Genomic DNA, 18,035 nt, shown 5'->3' on the forward strand with positions numbered 1-18,035 from the left:
GTGCTGATCAGCTGCATGCATGAGAAAATAACCTCAAAATGCAAAATATGCTCAAAATGTTGAAAAATGCTGAAAAAAACCCAAAATGCGGAAAAAAGCTGAAAACACCCAAATGCGGAAATATGCAAAACATAATCCGGACAGGCCTAACTGGAGCACAATCATTGTCTGCTCCAACAGAACGTGGTTGCCATGGTTTCAAAGGCTGCAGATGTGGCAAAAGAAGCCACGGGTGTGTGTCTGATCCCCGGTAGCCTAATCGGTAGGGCACTGTACCGGAAAGACAGGTGTGCTGTATTCGAATCCCACTCGTGGATCCTTCTTTTCCAACACAGATATTTGTCTGCAGTTCAGATTGTCCCCACACCAGTAATAATAATTATAATATCTGCTGATTGCTGAGCAACAGATAGCAGTTGAGAATTAAAACATGCCGAGAACTTCATCCAAGAGATGAAGCAACCATTGCTACAACCAACCTGACCAACCGGTGTGCATTGGACACATGGACGAGAGTCTGATCCTGCGTCCAAATGAAACCGACTTCAAATAATAACTTACAACACAAAGCAGTTTGTTCTAGGACGAGGAGAGAAAACTGCATTTCAACGTTGTCCTTGCAGTATTGGTGCCTGGCACAACATTTAACCCAATGATCATATTTGAAAGGGTTCAGAGAGAGTGTACAAGGTAAACTTTGATATGTTTCAAAAGTGACCTTCCATCATACCGTAGAACATACCCGGATAAGTTTTCGCAATTTCTTCAATGAAATTCTTATCAAAACCGGCAACAACAGCTCCTCCAACTGGAACAAGAAAGTTCTTGTCAGTGCTCTGAATAAAGGCATCCACACGACCACATCGTTGAGCCTGAATGGAAATACAAACACCAAGACAAACTTAATAGGACACACATGTAACGTAACACATACGCATTGACCCACACGTACAATCATGTACACTAGTTGTATGCAGTACACTAGTTGTATGTACACTAGTTGTATGCACACTAGTTGTATGCACACTAGTTGTATGCAGTACACTAGTTAGTAGTTACACTGTGTTACGTGGTCAGCCAGTGATAGCCAGTGATAAATAGAACACAACTACATGCATGGCAGTCGTTATAAAGTTATAAACCAATGGGTTTTTTTCTAGTTAGTTTCTACACATGTTTCTACACATGTTGCATGATGTGGAAACTGGAAACATGGCTTCAAGGGGAAGTATACCCTAAAATCAAATTTTCACCAGTTGTAGTCTTTGGGGTGCTGAGTCGAATGGTCTTGGTCCGAGGAAGCTGAGATGCTCCCTTCCTCCTTTATTCCCAATCGAACTCGCGCACTTCCACCGAAACTGGGTGACTGCGCCCTACTAGATAGGGATTTGTATGGAAAAAGTCACTAAAAACGCCGTTTCGTTCTTATAAAAGCGCGGATGACCGCGCTTCAGGGGCATACATAGGGCGGTTCCCGGGATGCCCGGGAACCAGTAAAACAAATTTGATATGGGTACAGATAATTTTTTGATCCAGTCCCAGCGCTAGTAATGCGCTCACAGACTCACAGTGCAAGTGCATGTCTGGAGTCCGCCTGCCGGTCCGAGGACGGTGACTAGCCCAGGTGTGAAAGTGGTGCTGGGAGTGGGACACAGCGTAGATCAACTGAACTGGGCCATGCCTGAACCCATCATGGGTTCAACAAAGTCTCTAGTCTAGTTACATCGCCGGATTCTTCGATCTCAGAGTCAAATTTTCTTTTGGAGTTTGTTTTGACAAAGTTGGTCGTGTTTTGACGATGCTTTCGCTTTGTGGAAAAGAAAAATGAAGCGTCGACATCCAGAGGGCCAGCGCTCTATTCAGAGCTATTTTGAGCCGCAGGCAAAGTGTGTAGCCAGTGCTAGTGGCGAAGGTCAAGCGATAGATGAGAATGCAGACGCACCTGACGTGCAAGTGAAGCATGCATGCAACGAGCAGCGCTGAGGAAGAAATCGTCGGCGAAGCTGTAGAGCGACCGTTGTTGGAAGCTGCTGGATCATCCAAAACTTACTTCAATGACATGGGAGTGTGTTGGAAGGGATATTCTGAAAGTCGACGTCCACAGTGGAATCCAGTCCCCCGAAATTTGCTGGACACGGAAAAGATTTCCGTCATCGACAATCATTGTGCGCCACCACAGGCGAAGGATTTCATTTCCTGTGCGTGTCCAGATGGATGGCAAACAGCGCCACTTTCAACTATCCTTGTTGGAGGAGTTACCCTGGATAGTCTTTTGACAGGCATGCAATGGTGGCTTCTGCTTGCCCTGTGTGATGTTTGCTCCAGATGATTCGAAACTTAGGCAGCTTTCAAGACTGCATGCAATCGTCATGCTGAACAAAACATCCATAACACGGGGAAAAGTAAGTTCAGTCTTTTAAAATCATAAATGCGTAGCAATGACATCGTCCAGCAGCTTGTGGATGGCAATTTCACCCAGTCTGAGGAGAATATGCAGAAACTCTGTGGGGTACGAAAAACAGCACTTCAATTGTGTGTAATGGTGGTTCATCAGTTGGCATGGGAACCACTCCTGGAGGCGAGCGGCGTACGCCCCTGGCGCTTGGTCCATATGTTGTAGTGTTTTGGCCGCTGAGTCGACTGGGTTTGGTCCGAAAAGGCTGCGATGCAGCATTCGACCCTTATTCCCAATCGAACACGGTTGAGTGAGTGGTCACGTGCTCATTTACAGCCTGTTTGGGCCCGTTTATGTCACTCGAGTTGAACCTTTGAACCAGGGAGTCGTAAAAGCCTCTTACGACCCCCTGCTTTGAACCTTTGAGTTGAATCTTAATGTGAAAATTGTAGTCTGCAGGCACGGTGACCAGGCGACTGGTGTACGCATGAACATCTAGTGTTGAGCAAGAACATACATGTGACATGATTATCTGGCAATTGCCAAAATCCTTGCAAAAAACTTGTACCCAAAATTGATGGCAATAAATAAGATAAATTGTGCACTCATAACAACAGCAAAAATGAAGAAAGTTAAGTTCCATAACGTTTTCTTGTGACTTTCATCAGTGGAACGCCATCACATAAAAATGTAATAACTAAAACACACACTTATTATATGAATGTCACAAGAAAACGTTATGGAACTTAACTTTCTTCATTTTGCTGTTGTTATGAGTGCACAATTTATCTTATTTATTGCCATTTTACGACTAAGGTCTCCTCGTCGATTGTCCAAAAATTGATAACCGCCCTTTTTTGCGATATTCTTGTTTTGTGTATCCAGCATCCTGTGCTCTACGAAGAAATGCATGTTTGGCGGTTGTTCAACTTTTCTTTATTGTCTGTGTAGAAACCTGAAGAAATCACATGGAAACGAGTTATTAAGCAACTATCCACGACTGTAACAAGATAATAAGCAGTCATTGGTCCTACCGTAACCTTGAACCTTCCAAGCTGGAAGGCTGTTGGTTAGCGCACTGGAGATGTTTTAGAGCTAGGTCTCAGGTCGTTGAATGTCTCAGTAGCCTGTCACGTGCCCTGTTATCACACTTTCTGACTGCTTATTATCTTGTTACAGTCGTGGATAGTTGCTTCATAACTCGTTTCCATGTGACTTCTTCTATTTTAAAGCCAATTTTACAGGCATTTCAACGCATGTGTGCTATGGGCTGACGTCGAATGTAGCCAGTCACCTTTTAAAAAGAAAATAAGACGTGAGAAACAATGATAGTGACATACCTCTTCGATAAGATTCATACAGCGAGCTGCCTGGACACCGTAGGCGTTATTGATGATATGTGCAACACCAGAGGTTTTGCACCGTTTAGCTATCTCAACTAACCTGCAAACAACAGAAACACACCAAACACACACACACTCATTGCAATACAGTAAAACCTGTTAATGACCACCTGTCCTAGAGGACCACTACAACCAGTCACTTGGGGTGTTATTTCCAGTCAAATGACCCTGGATAAGGAGAACACCTGTACACAGGGACCACATTTGTAAGGTCTCTTGAGCGGTCGTCACCTTAGATAGGTTTCACTGTACTTGTATTTGATGATTTAGTGAAGAAAAGAAAAAAACATCAACTGGGATTGACCTGCTACACACTGTACACAGCCTACAATAGAGAGGCTCCGGGGTACGATTTTCCGTGCCAAAATCCGTATGGGCGCTGCGGATATTTTCGAGGCGTGCTCCATACGATTTTTCGGCACGGATAATCCGTGTGGACTGGCTTTCATACGAACCATGTTTCGTATGGAGATTTTGCGTCATCGGGTGCAGAAAGATTTTTCGCGTACAAATTTGATACGAGAAACATCGATTTTCCGCGGGAAGTTTTGGTTTCGGTACAAATTTTCAAAATATAAAGGCATAGCGCGGGAATGTGACGTGTTTGGGGTCGTAACCTAGGCAATGACAGCAAACACAGAAGTTCCGTACTCCGGAACATTTCACTGCTCGAAAACGACGTATGAAAAATCCGTAGCGCCTCTACGGATTTTGGCACGGAAAATCGTACTCCGGAACCTCTCTAATGGCTGTGTAGCTACTCCTGTCATGTTTACTAATAGAGCTATGACAAGTGTGACTCAGGCGCATCAGTAAGGGCCTGGTCAGACTGAGCACTGTACGGTGTAAATACTGAGTTGTGCAGTGCAATACAACACTGATGCTGCACTAGTCATTGTACTCCGGGACAGCTCCATCCCAGTCCTGGTTGACCCCGATGGCATGGAATGCACCAAAAGCCACGACAAGGCTAACGTCATCGGGAAGTACTTCGCCCAGAAGTGCAGCCTAGACGATGACTTTGCAGAACAGTCGGGGCCGTTCCCGCATGTCCGCCAGCGCACCGCAAATACGCTTGCAACAGTCCACTTCCGCCAAGCCACCGTACGCCGGACACTCCGAGCCCTGAACCCAAGTAAAGCCACAGGGCCTGATGCAGTACCTGCTAGAGTGCTGAGAAAATGTGCCGACTCTCTGGCCCTGCCCCTATCCAAGCTGTTTACCCTGTGCTTCTGCAGTGGTCATCAACCTGCCATGTGGAAAGTTGCCAACGTCGTACCGGTACACAAGAAAGGCCCCAAGTCGAACCCCAGAAACTACCGACCGATATCACTACTGCCCATAATGTCTAAGTGTATGGAGTCCATCGTGAACCGCAGCCTGTCCAACTTCCTGAAGAAGAATGACATCCTTTCTCACAGGCAGTTTGGCTTTCGCACTGGACTGGGAACCTCTGATCTGCTGATTGCTCTTCAGCATAAGTGGAGCCTTGCAGCTGCCAGTGGAGGCCTCGTCAGGGTACTCGCAGTAGATATTGCCGGGGCCTTCGACAAGGTCTCGCACAACGGCGTCCTCCACAAGGCTGAACGGTGCGGCATAAGTGGCCTCCTCCTTGCCTGGCTCCGGAGTTACCTGACAGACCGCCACATCCGTGTCGTCATAGGTGGCCAGTCTTCACCGACCCACCGAATCCAATCTGGCGTGCCACAGGGCAGCATCCTCGGCCCCACCCTCTTCCTTCTGTACGTCAACGACGCAGAAGACCACCTGCCTGATGGGGCGAAGCTGGCTGTATACGCCGACGACACAACTCTCTACAAGTGCATCACCACCCGACTCAGACTGCCAGAAGAGACAGCAATCCTCCAGCAGGCAGTAGACTCACTGGCAGCATGGGGAAGCAGGTGGAGGATCAAGTTCGAGCCCACAAAGTCGCAGGCATTGACCATCAGCCACCACCGCTCGCCAACCCCCCGAACGCAATACGCTTCCAAGGAGCAGTCGTGCCAGAAGTAGAGGAGCTCAAGCTTCTTGGCGTCACCTTCGACAGGCAGCTGGCATTCCGCAGCCATATCCGACAGCTTGCAGTACGCGGAGCCCAGCGGCTCGGCTTCCTCCGTAAGGCATCGGCTGTGCTAGACCCAAAGCACCGGGCAATCGTGTACCGTGGCTTTGTCCGCCCTGTGCTAGAGTATGGCATGCTGGTGTGGATGAGCGCAGCCCCCACCACCTTGGCCCGCCTCACTGCCATCCAGCGCCGTTCCCTGCACATAATTGGAGATGGATCATACCTCCCGAGCCTCGACATTCGCCGTACCGTAGCAGGGCTCTGCTTTCTGTACAAGCTGCACTTTGTGGAGGGTCCGGAAATGGTGAAAGCCATTCTGCCACCATCAGCAGCCGCACCGCAACACCGCATGCCTACTCGAGCGACAACCAGATCTGCAACACATCATCCATCGCAACTCACCAGTATCCTTCCCCCTCAGGCACGAAACAACGCGCTCCGCTCATTTCCCCACTCCCTCATCGCAACGTGGAATCAGCTCCCACCTACCCTTCTGCAGTCTCCCCCTTCTCGCAGAGGCATGCACACGTTCAAGAAAAACGTCAACGACCACTTGCGGCGCAGCAAGTGGGAGTGGGCCACAGACAGGCTATGATCTCTGCCAACACACCAGCCTAATTATACTGACCGCACTCCAGCTCCCTTCTACCCCTCTTTGATCCCCTTCGCTCAGCCTTAAAATCCGACTATCAGTTCACTCCATCTTCCTACGGTGCACTGCTTTTACTATTGTTTTGTCCTATCCCAATCTCAAATTCTCCCCATTATCGTTTGCAAAGCCGGTGCTCCCCTCTTGGATGCACATGTTTCTTTTCTCCTATGTATCGGCGCACAGGAGTAACAATGATTCCGAGACCTTTGGTCGGAGGAGTTACTTTTGCCCCGCCCCCACTTCCATCCAATATGCCACCGCCCCCGCTGTGCAGCATCTGATGGTACTGTGGTATTCAGTAAAAAAAACAAAACAAAATAAAAAAAAACTCAGACATCAGTAGTCACAGTAATCTACAGGTGTACTTTAAGAAACCGTCTCTTGTACTTTGAAGCAGCTGCGTAGCACCAAACAAAATACAAACCTAGGTAAGCTAGGTAAAGCTAGCAAACTAGGAGGGGGAATATGCACACATACATGTGAGCAAGAGTGCATCACCTACTCTTTAGGTGAGCGACTGTACGTTATTAATACTCATTTTCCCAATTACAAAAATCACTTGCACCATGCATGTGATATGGTGAACAGAAAACACTCAACTACTGCATTGCTTACCGGTCCGGTGTGCGTGGAGCAAAGCAGCTTGTTGTGCTCATCACACACACTATGTTGTCAGCACCAAGGTGTTCAATCTGTCTACCCAGCTCCTCCATATCAGTACGTAACTCATCGCCTTCTAATCTGTTCTCTATTACCACTGGGATGAAGCCTAACACACACACACACACACACACACACACACACACACACACACACACGCACACGCACGCACGCACAAAAGAAAATCCGAGGAAAACACTGCTACACTAGTAGAGATTGATGGGTATTATTATTATGGCAACGGAGGAAGCTACGCGTACTGCTGCAGATTGTCTACCCGCAACGCATCACCAATAACAACTTATACACAGAAACAAAACAATCTCCAGTTAGTGCCACATGCCGGCGACGCAGGCTGCTGTGGTTTGGTCATGTGGTGCGAGAGGGTCCAGAATCCGCCTCGTTCCAAGCACTGGAGCTATCAATCAACACAAACGACATAAAAAACCGCCATTGCGGTGGATAGATACGATTCGGCACGACCTGAAGGCAGCGGATCTCTCCGTGGAGAGCGCTCTCCAAGCTGCAGGAGATAGACAAACTTGGCTTGACACTGTTGACAGATGCGTCGACTCTGCTCCTGTCTAACAGGTTCAGGGAAGATGCGAGCTGTGTTTATTATTATTATTATTATTATTGTGGAAGAGAAAAGGACATATGGATACGAGTTAAGAGTAACTCTCCATCACTGTAACATGATACTATATACAGTCAGAAAGTGCAATAATATAATCATGTTACAGTGATGGAGAGTTACTCTTAACTCGTATCCATATGTCCTTTTCTCTTCCACATTTATTTATGGCTCAACATCCGAGTTTCAAATTATTATTATTATTAATATTAAACTCAATCTCGTAGCATGTGCACGCAGTGCTAATGTGGGGAGCAACCCCAGAGATGAGGGCGATAACCAGCCATGGTAAAAGTACAAAAGAAAACAAGAAAACAGTGGAAAGAAAGGAACAGGGAGGACACAAAGCTCAGCCAAAAAAGGAACAGGTATAGGCTATAGCTACTAGTTATAGTGTGCTTTGCATGCCTGATCTATGCAGCACTATGCAGCACCTGATCTATGCAACACTATGCAGCACCTGATCTATGCAACACTATGCAGCACCTGATCTATGCAACACTATGCAGCACCTGATCTATGCAACACTATGCAGCACCTGATCTATGCAACACTATGCAGCACCTGATCTATGCAGCACTATGCAGCACCTGATCTATGCAACACTATGCAGCACCTGATCTATGCAGCACTATGCAGCACCTGATCTATGCAGCACTATGCAGCACCTGATCTATGCAGCACTATGCAGCACCTGATCTATGCAGCACTATGCAGCACCTGATCTATGCAACACTATGCAGCACCTGATCTATGCAACACTATGCAGCACCTGATCTATGCAACACTATGCAGCACCTGATCTATGCAGCACTATGCAGCACCTGATCTATGCAGCACTATGCAGCACCTGATCTATGCAACACTATGCAGCACCTGATCTATGCAACACTATGCAGCACCTGATCTATGCAGCACTATGCAGCACCTGATCTATGCAACACTATGCAGCACCTGATCTATGCAACACTATGCAGCACCTGATCTATGCAGCACTATGCAGCACCTGATCTATGCAACACTATGCAGCACCTGATCTATGCAGCACTATGCAGCACCTGATCTATGCAGCACTATGCAGCACCTGATCTATGCAGCACTATGCAGCACCTGATCTATGCAGCAATGAGAGCACAGCCATGCCTGAACTATGCAACAATGAGGGCACAACCATTCTGTTGGATGATTGCTGTATTCAGAGAGGGGCGAGGTGTTGAACATTTGGCAGTTCATCTTCAGCCCCCCCCCCCCACACACACACACAAACATGCACACACTCAAGAACAAGCAAATCGAGACTACACAGAGTTGGCACTCTGTCCTCGAAGAAACACGGAAAAGTAAAATCAAAATTATTGTAAAATCATACTAGTTGAACACTGGTAATCTTGCATACTTCCCTACCTGCTGTAACCATGGACTTGAAGCAGGATTTCTGATCAATACGAGGCCACAGGACGTACTTAGCGGCTGGCTTGGTGGCACGGAGCGTCAACATTGTCAAAACTAGACTCATTCCCGTTGCTACCGGCAACAGTACACAGCTTGCTGTGGAACGGACACCTACAGCAAAGACAGCAGAACACCATAGGAACACAGGAACACATCAGCTACACATAGTACGCACAAACCTCTTTTTATGACTACTGAGCAGATAACCTACCAGCATACTATTAACTTACAGGGCCACCTGACCAGAACCGGTGCAGCACGCCATGGCCAGACCATTTTCCCCACCTGAATGGTTGACTTGATTCGTTCAAAACCGGTGTAAAAAGGATTTAGAGGTCAGGATTTGGTGCATGACGAGTATTGCTCCAAATGAGCATGTTTGCGGCACGACCTTACCATCTACCAAAGCAGAACTAGTCTTTCCTATTGAGAATGTATACGCGAGTTAAAAGGAAGCGAGCATGAGACTCGAACAGCGATCAAGGAAGTGGTAAGTGGTAAAAATGATCCGTCGTTTGATCTGCCCAAGTAGACTGTACATCCACAGCATACATGTGCACATAGATACATAACTAGTAACTATTATGTACATACTAATAACTATTATCTACATGCACCGGTACACATATGTCGGTTCTCCTGCCTTCGTAACTGTTTATACTAGTGTGGCATCCCCCCCGCACACATCTCCCCTCCCCCCCCCCCCCCCCACACACACACACATACCCCTCATGGCCGGACCACTCCACAACTCCTTCCTCCGGCACCGCATTATACCGCAACTGCCACTCCTGCAACTGTGTACAAAGATCAGTATCATCAGCTATCATTGAGGAGTGGAATAGTCTTCCACCAGAGCTTCCACCAACACCACCTACAACTAGAGTGCTAACAGCCAGAGTGAGTGTATCTCGGACTCAACAACCCACATGCACCTTTTGCTGGACATCCTTGGACTCAACAACCCACATGCACCTTTTGCTGGACATCCTTGGACTCAACAACCCACATGCACCTTTTAACCCACATGCGCCTTTTGCTGGACATCCTTGCTCCCTTTATTTGCATACAAGTATTTTTTTCTGACATGCACCCTCTTTTTGACCCTTCAGTTGGCAGAGCCAGTGTGAACTTCGCATTGTATTTCTCAATATCCGGAGTCTGCGCAACAAAATCAATGACTTACTAGCAGTCACACAACTAAACGTCCAAGACGTAGTCTGTATCAATGAAACCTGGCTCGACGACACGGTCTCAGACCAAGAAATCGCACTGACTGGCTATAATGTAACACGAAGAGACCGCATTTGTCGTGCCGGAGGAGGAGTTTGCAAATACTGGGGATCTTGTCTGCCTGTGAAGCCAAGAGAGGATATAGCAAAAGATAGTGTGGAAAGTTGCTGGTGTGAAGTCACTTGCAAACCCCGCAGTTGTCTTGTTGGAACTCTCTACCGCCCTCCATCGGAACCTGTGAGTTGCTGGGACAAGTTTCGCAAACATCTTCATGCCAATCTAAGGCCACAGCCAAATGCTCTCATTCGTGGTGATATTAATGTGAAGACTGACCGAAATGCAGCATCTGGACCCACAGCTATATTGCTTATACGACTTGCTAAACAGCTATGCTCTGCATCACGGTATTCAGCAGTCTAGGAGATTTAGCCCAACAGGTTCAGACAGCACCCTCGACTTGATACTCAACAATGTTGACCCGTCCAAAGCAGCGATGATCATCCCGATCGCATTCAGTGATCATGCGCCTGTGGTCAGTGACTTTCAGCTCACTGTGCCTCGTGGATGTAGCGTTGTACGCTTACATCGCAACTATCACTGGATAAATCATGAAACACGTCCAGCAGGACTTAACCCATTCCTAATCTGTATAGCATTACAGATAACACAAACACCACGTGGACGGAGTGGTCTAGGAGATTCATTGAGGTGTTGGATGTCCAAGCTACAGAGACTTGGAAAGTGATCAAAAAGTTGACAGGCAAACAGTCGACATACCGCGATCTATAGTGCAGAGTGAGTACAATTTGAGAGTACAATTCGAGACGCATTTTCGAAAGTGGTGCAAGATCCAGGACGCCCTGCACAACTACCGCTACCCTTTGGGGCTCCATCCGCGGTGCACTTTTCAGAATTCTCATCAGTCTCCATGGCAGCTACCCGGAAAATGTTAGTACAGTTGGATAGCAGAAAGGCCCCTGGGAGTCATGATATTCCAGCAAGTCTCCCCGGACGTTTAGATTCATGCTAACATCCTGACACCATCACTCAAGCTCCTATTTAATAAGTCACTGAGAAAAGGACAGTTTCCTGCAGCAATGTGAAGAGAAACCCTGCATCGACATGTACAGTTGTGGCAAGTGAAATCCGACACTTGCCATAGGGGACAGCGCCACAAATGGACACCAATGATGTAATGGCAATGCACTGCACCTAATTTGTACAATAGAGCCGTATGCATCCCAAACAGATCGAAAGGTCACAGCGTAGATACACACAGTTCACAAACATGGTACACATAAGGAGTATTGGTAGCCAATCCTCATTCATTTTTAAATTTTGCCAGCACCTTTTGAACCTTGACTGTGAACCTTGACTGTGATGAGTACGAGTTTTGTCATCAGACAGATAAAGTTGTATGTAACACATGTACTGTACGTATGCAGGGCTGCAGGGGCTGCAGACTGCATGGTGCAGTCCATCATGCCAAGTGTCGGATTTCACTTGCCACAACTATAGTATCATCAAGAGTAAATGAGCTTCCAAGAGTGTGCAACTCTCCGACAGCGAAAACTCATATCACGTGCTCGAAGTAATACCATATTATACTCCATGTACATACTTGTACAATGAAGGCCAACGGCGCGCGCAGTCCGAATATCTGCCATGATCATGCTGATGCTGAGTGGGTTTCTGTCGGCGAGTGCTATTTTTACTACTCCACTGGTCGCTAAAAACGGGCTGGGAATGTACCACGAGAACACTACACCATGTGATGTGAGTTTTGCCATTGGCTGATCTCTGTAGGTATCCAGAGTTGTACACTCTTGGGAGTGTATGTATGCTTGGTATCATGTACCGAGTGAAAATAATGTGCACGGGTTTGTCACATGATGTGAAGTTCTGCCGCCATAGACCCCATAGACTGGAGTTGCACACATTCTTGTGAGATATGCCCTCCCTACCCTTACACATAGTCCCATGTGGGTTAAAAAAATTCCGCCTTGCAAATTTCACACCTATCAAATGAACTGACCAAGTACTGTACTGCACTTTGCCTGAGCACCCCAATATCCAGTTTAATTTGAATTGGCAACAGGGGATTGCGTTATTAAAATAACACAGGCCCCTGTTGTTGGCTATGCCACTCTGCTCACGCCTGCCCATCACCCAGAGACCCCCTAGCGATCTCACTGGCCCATTGCCCGCCATCCTCCTGGCACCTCCACCCATCTCCTGTACACTGCCTCCCCATCGCCTCTGTCCGCGCTTTCATGCTCACCCCTGCCTGTTGCCCGCCACCCTCCTGGCACTTCTACTGTCGCGCCTTGGCCCGCGCTAGCATTCTCTCCATACCTTACACCAGATTTAGCGCTAAATTTGTTTATGCTTGTGGCCCTATGTGTTTATAAGCATACTGCTGGGGTAGATCCAAGTATCAGTTGTCTGATGATTGCCTAACGGCATGACACTCAGAGTTACAACCAACCTGAACGTCCTCCGCTGAGTCTGCTATGTCCTATGTGGGTTATGCATTCCTTGCCCCTACCCATAGTCCTATGTGGGTTGTGACCTCCTTGTCCTTACCCATAGTACGCATCACATCCAGTAGCAGCTGATTAGTTAGCTGGACTAGTAGAGATGAACCAGCTGCTTTAGGCTGTACTGCTGTGACATCACCGGACCTACCTACACCATGACCAAATCTACATACAGAAAGAAGAGAAAGAAGAGAAAAAAGTTCAAAAAACCTAACAATCCGCACATCAGGGGAGGATGAACGTACACCAAGGCGGTACAAAAACACACATTGCCTCTAGCTCTAATTCCATCAGCCACCACACCAGTTAGGTGTAACGGATGAGGCTGTTACAACTTACAACTATTACTTACAAGTTCTTCTTTCAAACGACACCAACTCACTAGCTACTCCCACACAAAATGAGAACATTATTTTTAGAAACAATCATGTGTGACTGCTGTGCCAAGTAAGAATATACCAAAAAAAATTGAAGGCACTCACCCAAAATGTCTCTTTCTGACTAGTGCTGAGTGCACCCGAGACTCTCTTTCACCAACGCCAACATTGGCTGAAGCATACAGGACAGTGAGACAGGAAGATAGGAAAAGACAAAGGAGCTGGAGGCGTACTTGGAAGAAAACCTACACATGTTTAAAGCAGCAAAGGTACAGGGCTATTGCACACTATATTTTAGGGGTCAAAGGGATGTTCCGGGTACCCAGGTACCTACACCCCAGGCCGTCTACAACGGCGAGAACAAGCACGGACGGAGGCCAGAAACAAGAGCCCAAAAAAGTACAACCGTCCTCCACCAGAGCAGAGAACCCACACACAAGCACACACACACGCACGCACGCGCACACACACACACACACACACACACACACACACACACACATACATACAACGTACACTTCAGCATCCACTGACAGAACATACAGACACCTGCATTCTTGTCTTGACCATGTGTGCTAAATATGGTATCTTCTAAGCTATTACAATGTACATGACTGATGTCTTTATTTACTACAGTACCACCAACATGCTAGCAGTATTTACTACAGTACCACCAACATGCTAGCAGTTGCCAAAGAAACCGATGAACTAATGCATGGAAGCGATTGCCTTCATTAGAGGGAAGCTGCATTTGACTTTAAGTAGTGTGCAAACAACCTTAGAATATTGTAGCACAGCTAAGATGATGACTGGAATCCACAACAACAACAACAACAACAACAACAGCAACAGCAACAGCAACAGCAACAGCAACAGCAACAGCAACAGCAACAGCAACAGCAACAGCAACAGCAACAGCAACAGCAACAGCAACAGCAACAGCAACAGCAACAGCAACAACAACAACAACAACAACAACAACAACAACAACAACAACAACAACAACAACAACAACAACAGCAACAAAAACAACAACAACAACTTCTGCCATCGTGAGAATAAAGAATTCAACAACAACAACAACAACAACAACAACAACAACAACAACAACAACAACAACAACAACAACAACAACAACAACAACCACTAAGCAGCAGCAGCACAGGGGCACCACCACTAAATGAGTCACACTACACTCACCAGGAAAGTTGTTACTATCCATTTGCGAGATTTCTTGAAGAAAGAGCTCAATGGCTGCATCGTCCCAACCATTCACTGGCCACTTTCTCTGTAAGAATACATGCACACACACACACACACACACACACACACACACACACACACACACACACGCACGCACACAAAGGTTTGCTGAGCCAGCCATCCCCATTGTCCTAAGGACATTGGACGGTGCAGAGCACTCGGTTCTGAACTCAGCGTCTGGCCATTCCCTCACACCGATGGCTTTGTGCAGCTACGCAGTGAGCGTCTAGTCATACCCAGTGCTGCTGTCACCCGGGTCCTGACACTTGCTCACAGTGCTCATCCATAAGATGAAGGGGCGACTCAAAGAAGTTGTCTGGTGGTCCACCTGGACAAAAGCCGCGGAGACCTTCGTCAAGATCACGGACTCATGTGCACAGGCGAAATGACCTTGGACTCAGCCCTGCCAACTTCCACCAGCACCATGGCATATTGTCGCCATCAACATCTTCTATTTCAACAGCAAGGGCTGCCTCAGAATTCTAGGTATCTGTTGGCAGCACCATTGTAGAGTAAATCGTCAGCCACGATGGTCACCATGGTCACAGCCCTGGAAAGTTTCTTCTACCGGTTTGGTGTGCCTGCAAGATTGATCTCCGATAATGGCCGGCAATTTGTCAACAAAGAGTTTACAACCTCACTTCATTCGTTGAACATTGTGCACAACCCAGCACATACGAATACTGTACACGTGCCAGCACATAAATGATATTCACTGGACAGGATAACATTGAAGAGAAATTATAAACAGCTGGTCTGAAGATTTGAAGAACGTGGCTGCTCCTGAAGTTGGAGCTCATGCTTCCTGCCAACTGACTGACTGACTCACAACTACTGTCTGAAGCGCAAGAGAAACTTGAACTCCCTGCACAGTGTTTCAGGAGGAAGGGGGGGGGGGGGTGTCACCCTCAACTGATGAGCTTGAGCAGGCTACTGAAATCCCTGCTCTAATAGCATTACACGATATAGCACACTCACAAGCAAAACATCACCAGGAATACCACTCGCAGTGACACTCCAACACCCCAACGCGACAAACAGCCCGTGAGGCTCACAGGCCTGTGGTGTTAGACAATGTCGCACATGAAGCGGTGAGAACCGACGCTGAAGACCATTGACCATTCTCAATGCACCACTCCCTGGACATAGTGCCCCCCCCCCCCCCTCCTATAATATACGTACTGTGTGGAATGCTCTGTCTCAGGGATTTCCCCTCTCCTTAATAACTAGTTCGGTTGGAGAAGGTAACGCTTTTCCTCTCTCTCTTCGGAGAGAGACGGTTTTTATCAAACTGGCAGACCATCGCTGAGGAATGGACTGCAGCTAGCTCCAGCGCCTCCATGCTCCATTCCAGGCTGGCTCCCACGGATGATTTGACGCGGGTGGACAACACTGATGCGATTTGACGCGGGTGGATGTGGACACTGATGCGGATTCGTCATGGAGAGCCTGGAATCGTTGCTGAAGGTTGACTTTCCATCAGTGCCAGGGGAGCAGGCCAAGGAGTCTGGACCACCACCACCCAGCTCCCCCGCCATCACCGAATTCCTCGCAGGTCAGCTTGCCATGTCCTCACTGTTTTGTTTTCTCTGTTTCTTCTTCGTTCGTGATTTGTCATCTGTGTATGCTGGTTCTTTTTCCAGTTTCTCTTTTGTTCGCCTCCCATTCGCTTCTCATTCTACCGAAGTGTACCCTTCCCCTAGTCCTCTCCTCTCACGTCCTCCCTTCGACTCTGTCCATGCTCTTGTGTTTTCAATTTCATGTAGTCTGTCCGCCGTTCCATTTCTCCTTCGTTGAATTTTGTTTTGTTTTTGTTTGTTATCGTTTTTTTGTTTTTTTTGCTTGTATGAATACTGTTCTTGCTTCGTTTCCCCACGATTTGTTTCTCTCTGTATGTTTTCGTCATGAGGCGTTGGCATAATCAGTTTGGCACATGCGAACCTGGGCAACCTCCATCCAATGGGGGCCCCAGCAACGTGTACGTGCATAATAATAATAATAATAATAATAATAACCGTGCAGCTATGCTCCACAACATCCACCTACTATGTCCATCAATAGCAACAATTTCGAAAAACTTTTACCGCAGCACAGTACCTCTCCACGTCAGCGGTACGGTCATCTGGTCTGCTGAAGGCACCACGCAAGGCTGCCCACTAGCCATGCCCCTCTACGCTATTGCCATTACGCCACTCGTCACTACCCTCGCCACCGCCCTTATGGACGACTCTCCAGCTGGCACGGTGCATGACCGCGAATCACCTGAGACCAGCCGGCGTCGGTGCGTCCGCTGCTCGACCGGACGCCTCGACCATCCAGCTATGGTATGCCGATGACGCGGGAGCCGCTGGCCTGCTGCAGCGCCTTCGCACCTGGTGGGACCAGATCTGTCAACTTGGCCCAGCATTCGGCTACTATCCAAACGCTGCCAAGACTTGGCTGGTTGTCAAGCCCGAGCATCTCGATGCTGCCAACGCTGCATTCGCCGACACCGATGTCCACATCACCACTGAGGGCCGCCCCTACCTGGGTGCTCCTCTGGGCTCGGAAGCCTTCAAGACAACATTTTGCAATGCTCGAGTGGAGGCTTGGGCATCTGAGATGCGTGAGCTGGCGAACGTGGCCGAGGCCGAGCCCCAAGCCGTGTATGCCGCACTGGTCTTTGGGTACCGTCACCGCTGGACATTCCTGATGCGCGTGTCGAGCTGTGCACCAGACGTCTTCGAGCCTCTCGAGTCCTCTCTTCGCTCCGTCTTGTTGCCAGCTCTATTGGGTGTGGCAGTCGTCCCTGCCCCTCTACGCAGCCTCCTTGCTCTGCCTGTGCGTCATGGTGGCCTTGCAGTGCTCAATCCAGTTGGGGCTGCCCCGCAATAGCGGACAGCATCTCTGTCCATCACGAGCAGTCTCCAGCAACTTATCGCGGATCAGTCCTCCCTCTACAGCGTAGACCCAGCAACCATTTGCGCCGCCAAGGCTGCTGCCAAGCAAGCCCAGTCTGTGACTACCAAGACCGTCCTGCAGACAGCTGGTCCAGAGGCCCTACCACCAATGCTTCTGGAGCACCTCCAGGCCAAGGGAACAGGTGCATGGCTGACCTGTCTTCCTGTTCGCGAGCATGGATACTCCCTCGACCGGCGGTCCTTCGTTGATGCCCTATGCATTCGGTATGGCCTCACCATCCACGATTCACCTACCGAGTGTCCATGCGGCCGGCCGTTCACCATCGACCACGCAATGATCTGCAAGTTGGGCGGCTATCCCATCCACCGGCACAACCATGTCCGCAACTACCTGGGCCAACTTCTCTCTCAAGTGTCTGAGGATGTGCAGCTGGAGCCACCGCTGCAACCTCTACCGA

General features: G+C 48.2%; 1 protein-coding gene across 1 annotated transcript in view; it reads right to left on the reverse strand.

Moving 5' to 3' along the window:
• LOC135813747 (O-phosphoseryl-tRNA(Sec) selenium transferase-like) overlaps nucleotides 1–18,035 on the reverse strand; it is a 29,555-nt gene that overhangs the window by 10,149 nt on the left and 1,371 nt on the right. The window contains exons 2-8 of the mRNA XM_065326754.1: nucleotides 14,615–14,702; nucleotides 13,520–13,586; nucleotides 13,084–13,202; nucleotides 9,217–9,375; nucleotides 7,134–7,287; nucleotides 3,736–3,838; nucleotides 743–872 (exon numbers count right to left, since the gene is read on the reverse strand). Coding sequence (XP_065182826.1) covers nucleotides 743–872; nucleotides 3,736–3,838; nucleotides 7,134–7,287; nucleotides 9,217–9,375; nucleotides 13,084–13,202; nucleotides 13,520–13,586; nucleotides 14,615–14,702 — 820 coding nt within the window. The remainder of the gene's footprint in view (nucleotides 1–742; nucleotides 873–3,735; nucleotides 3,839–7,133; nucleotides 7,288–9,216; nucleotides 9,376–13,083; nucleotides 13,203–13,519; nucleotides 13,587–14,614; nucleotides 14,703–18,035) is intronic.

The sequence above is a fragment of the Sycon ciliatum genome, chromosome 4 (genome assembly GCF_964019385.1).
Source record: "Sycon ciliatum chromosome 4, ocSycCili1.1, whole genome shotgun sequence".
Lineage (NCBI taxonomy): Eukaryota > Metazoa > Porifera > Calcarea > Leucosolenida > Sycettidae > Sycon > Sycon ciliatum.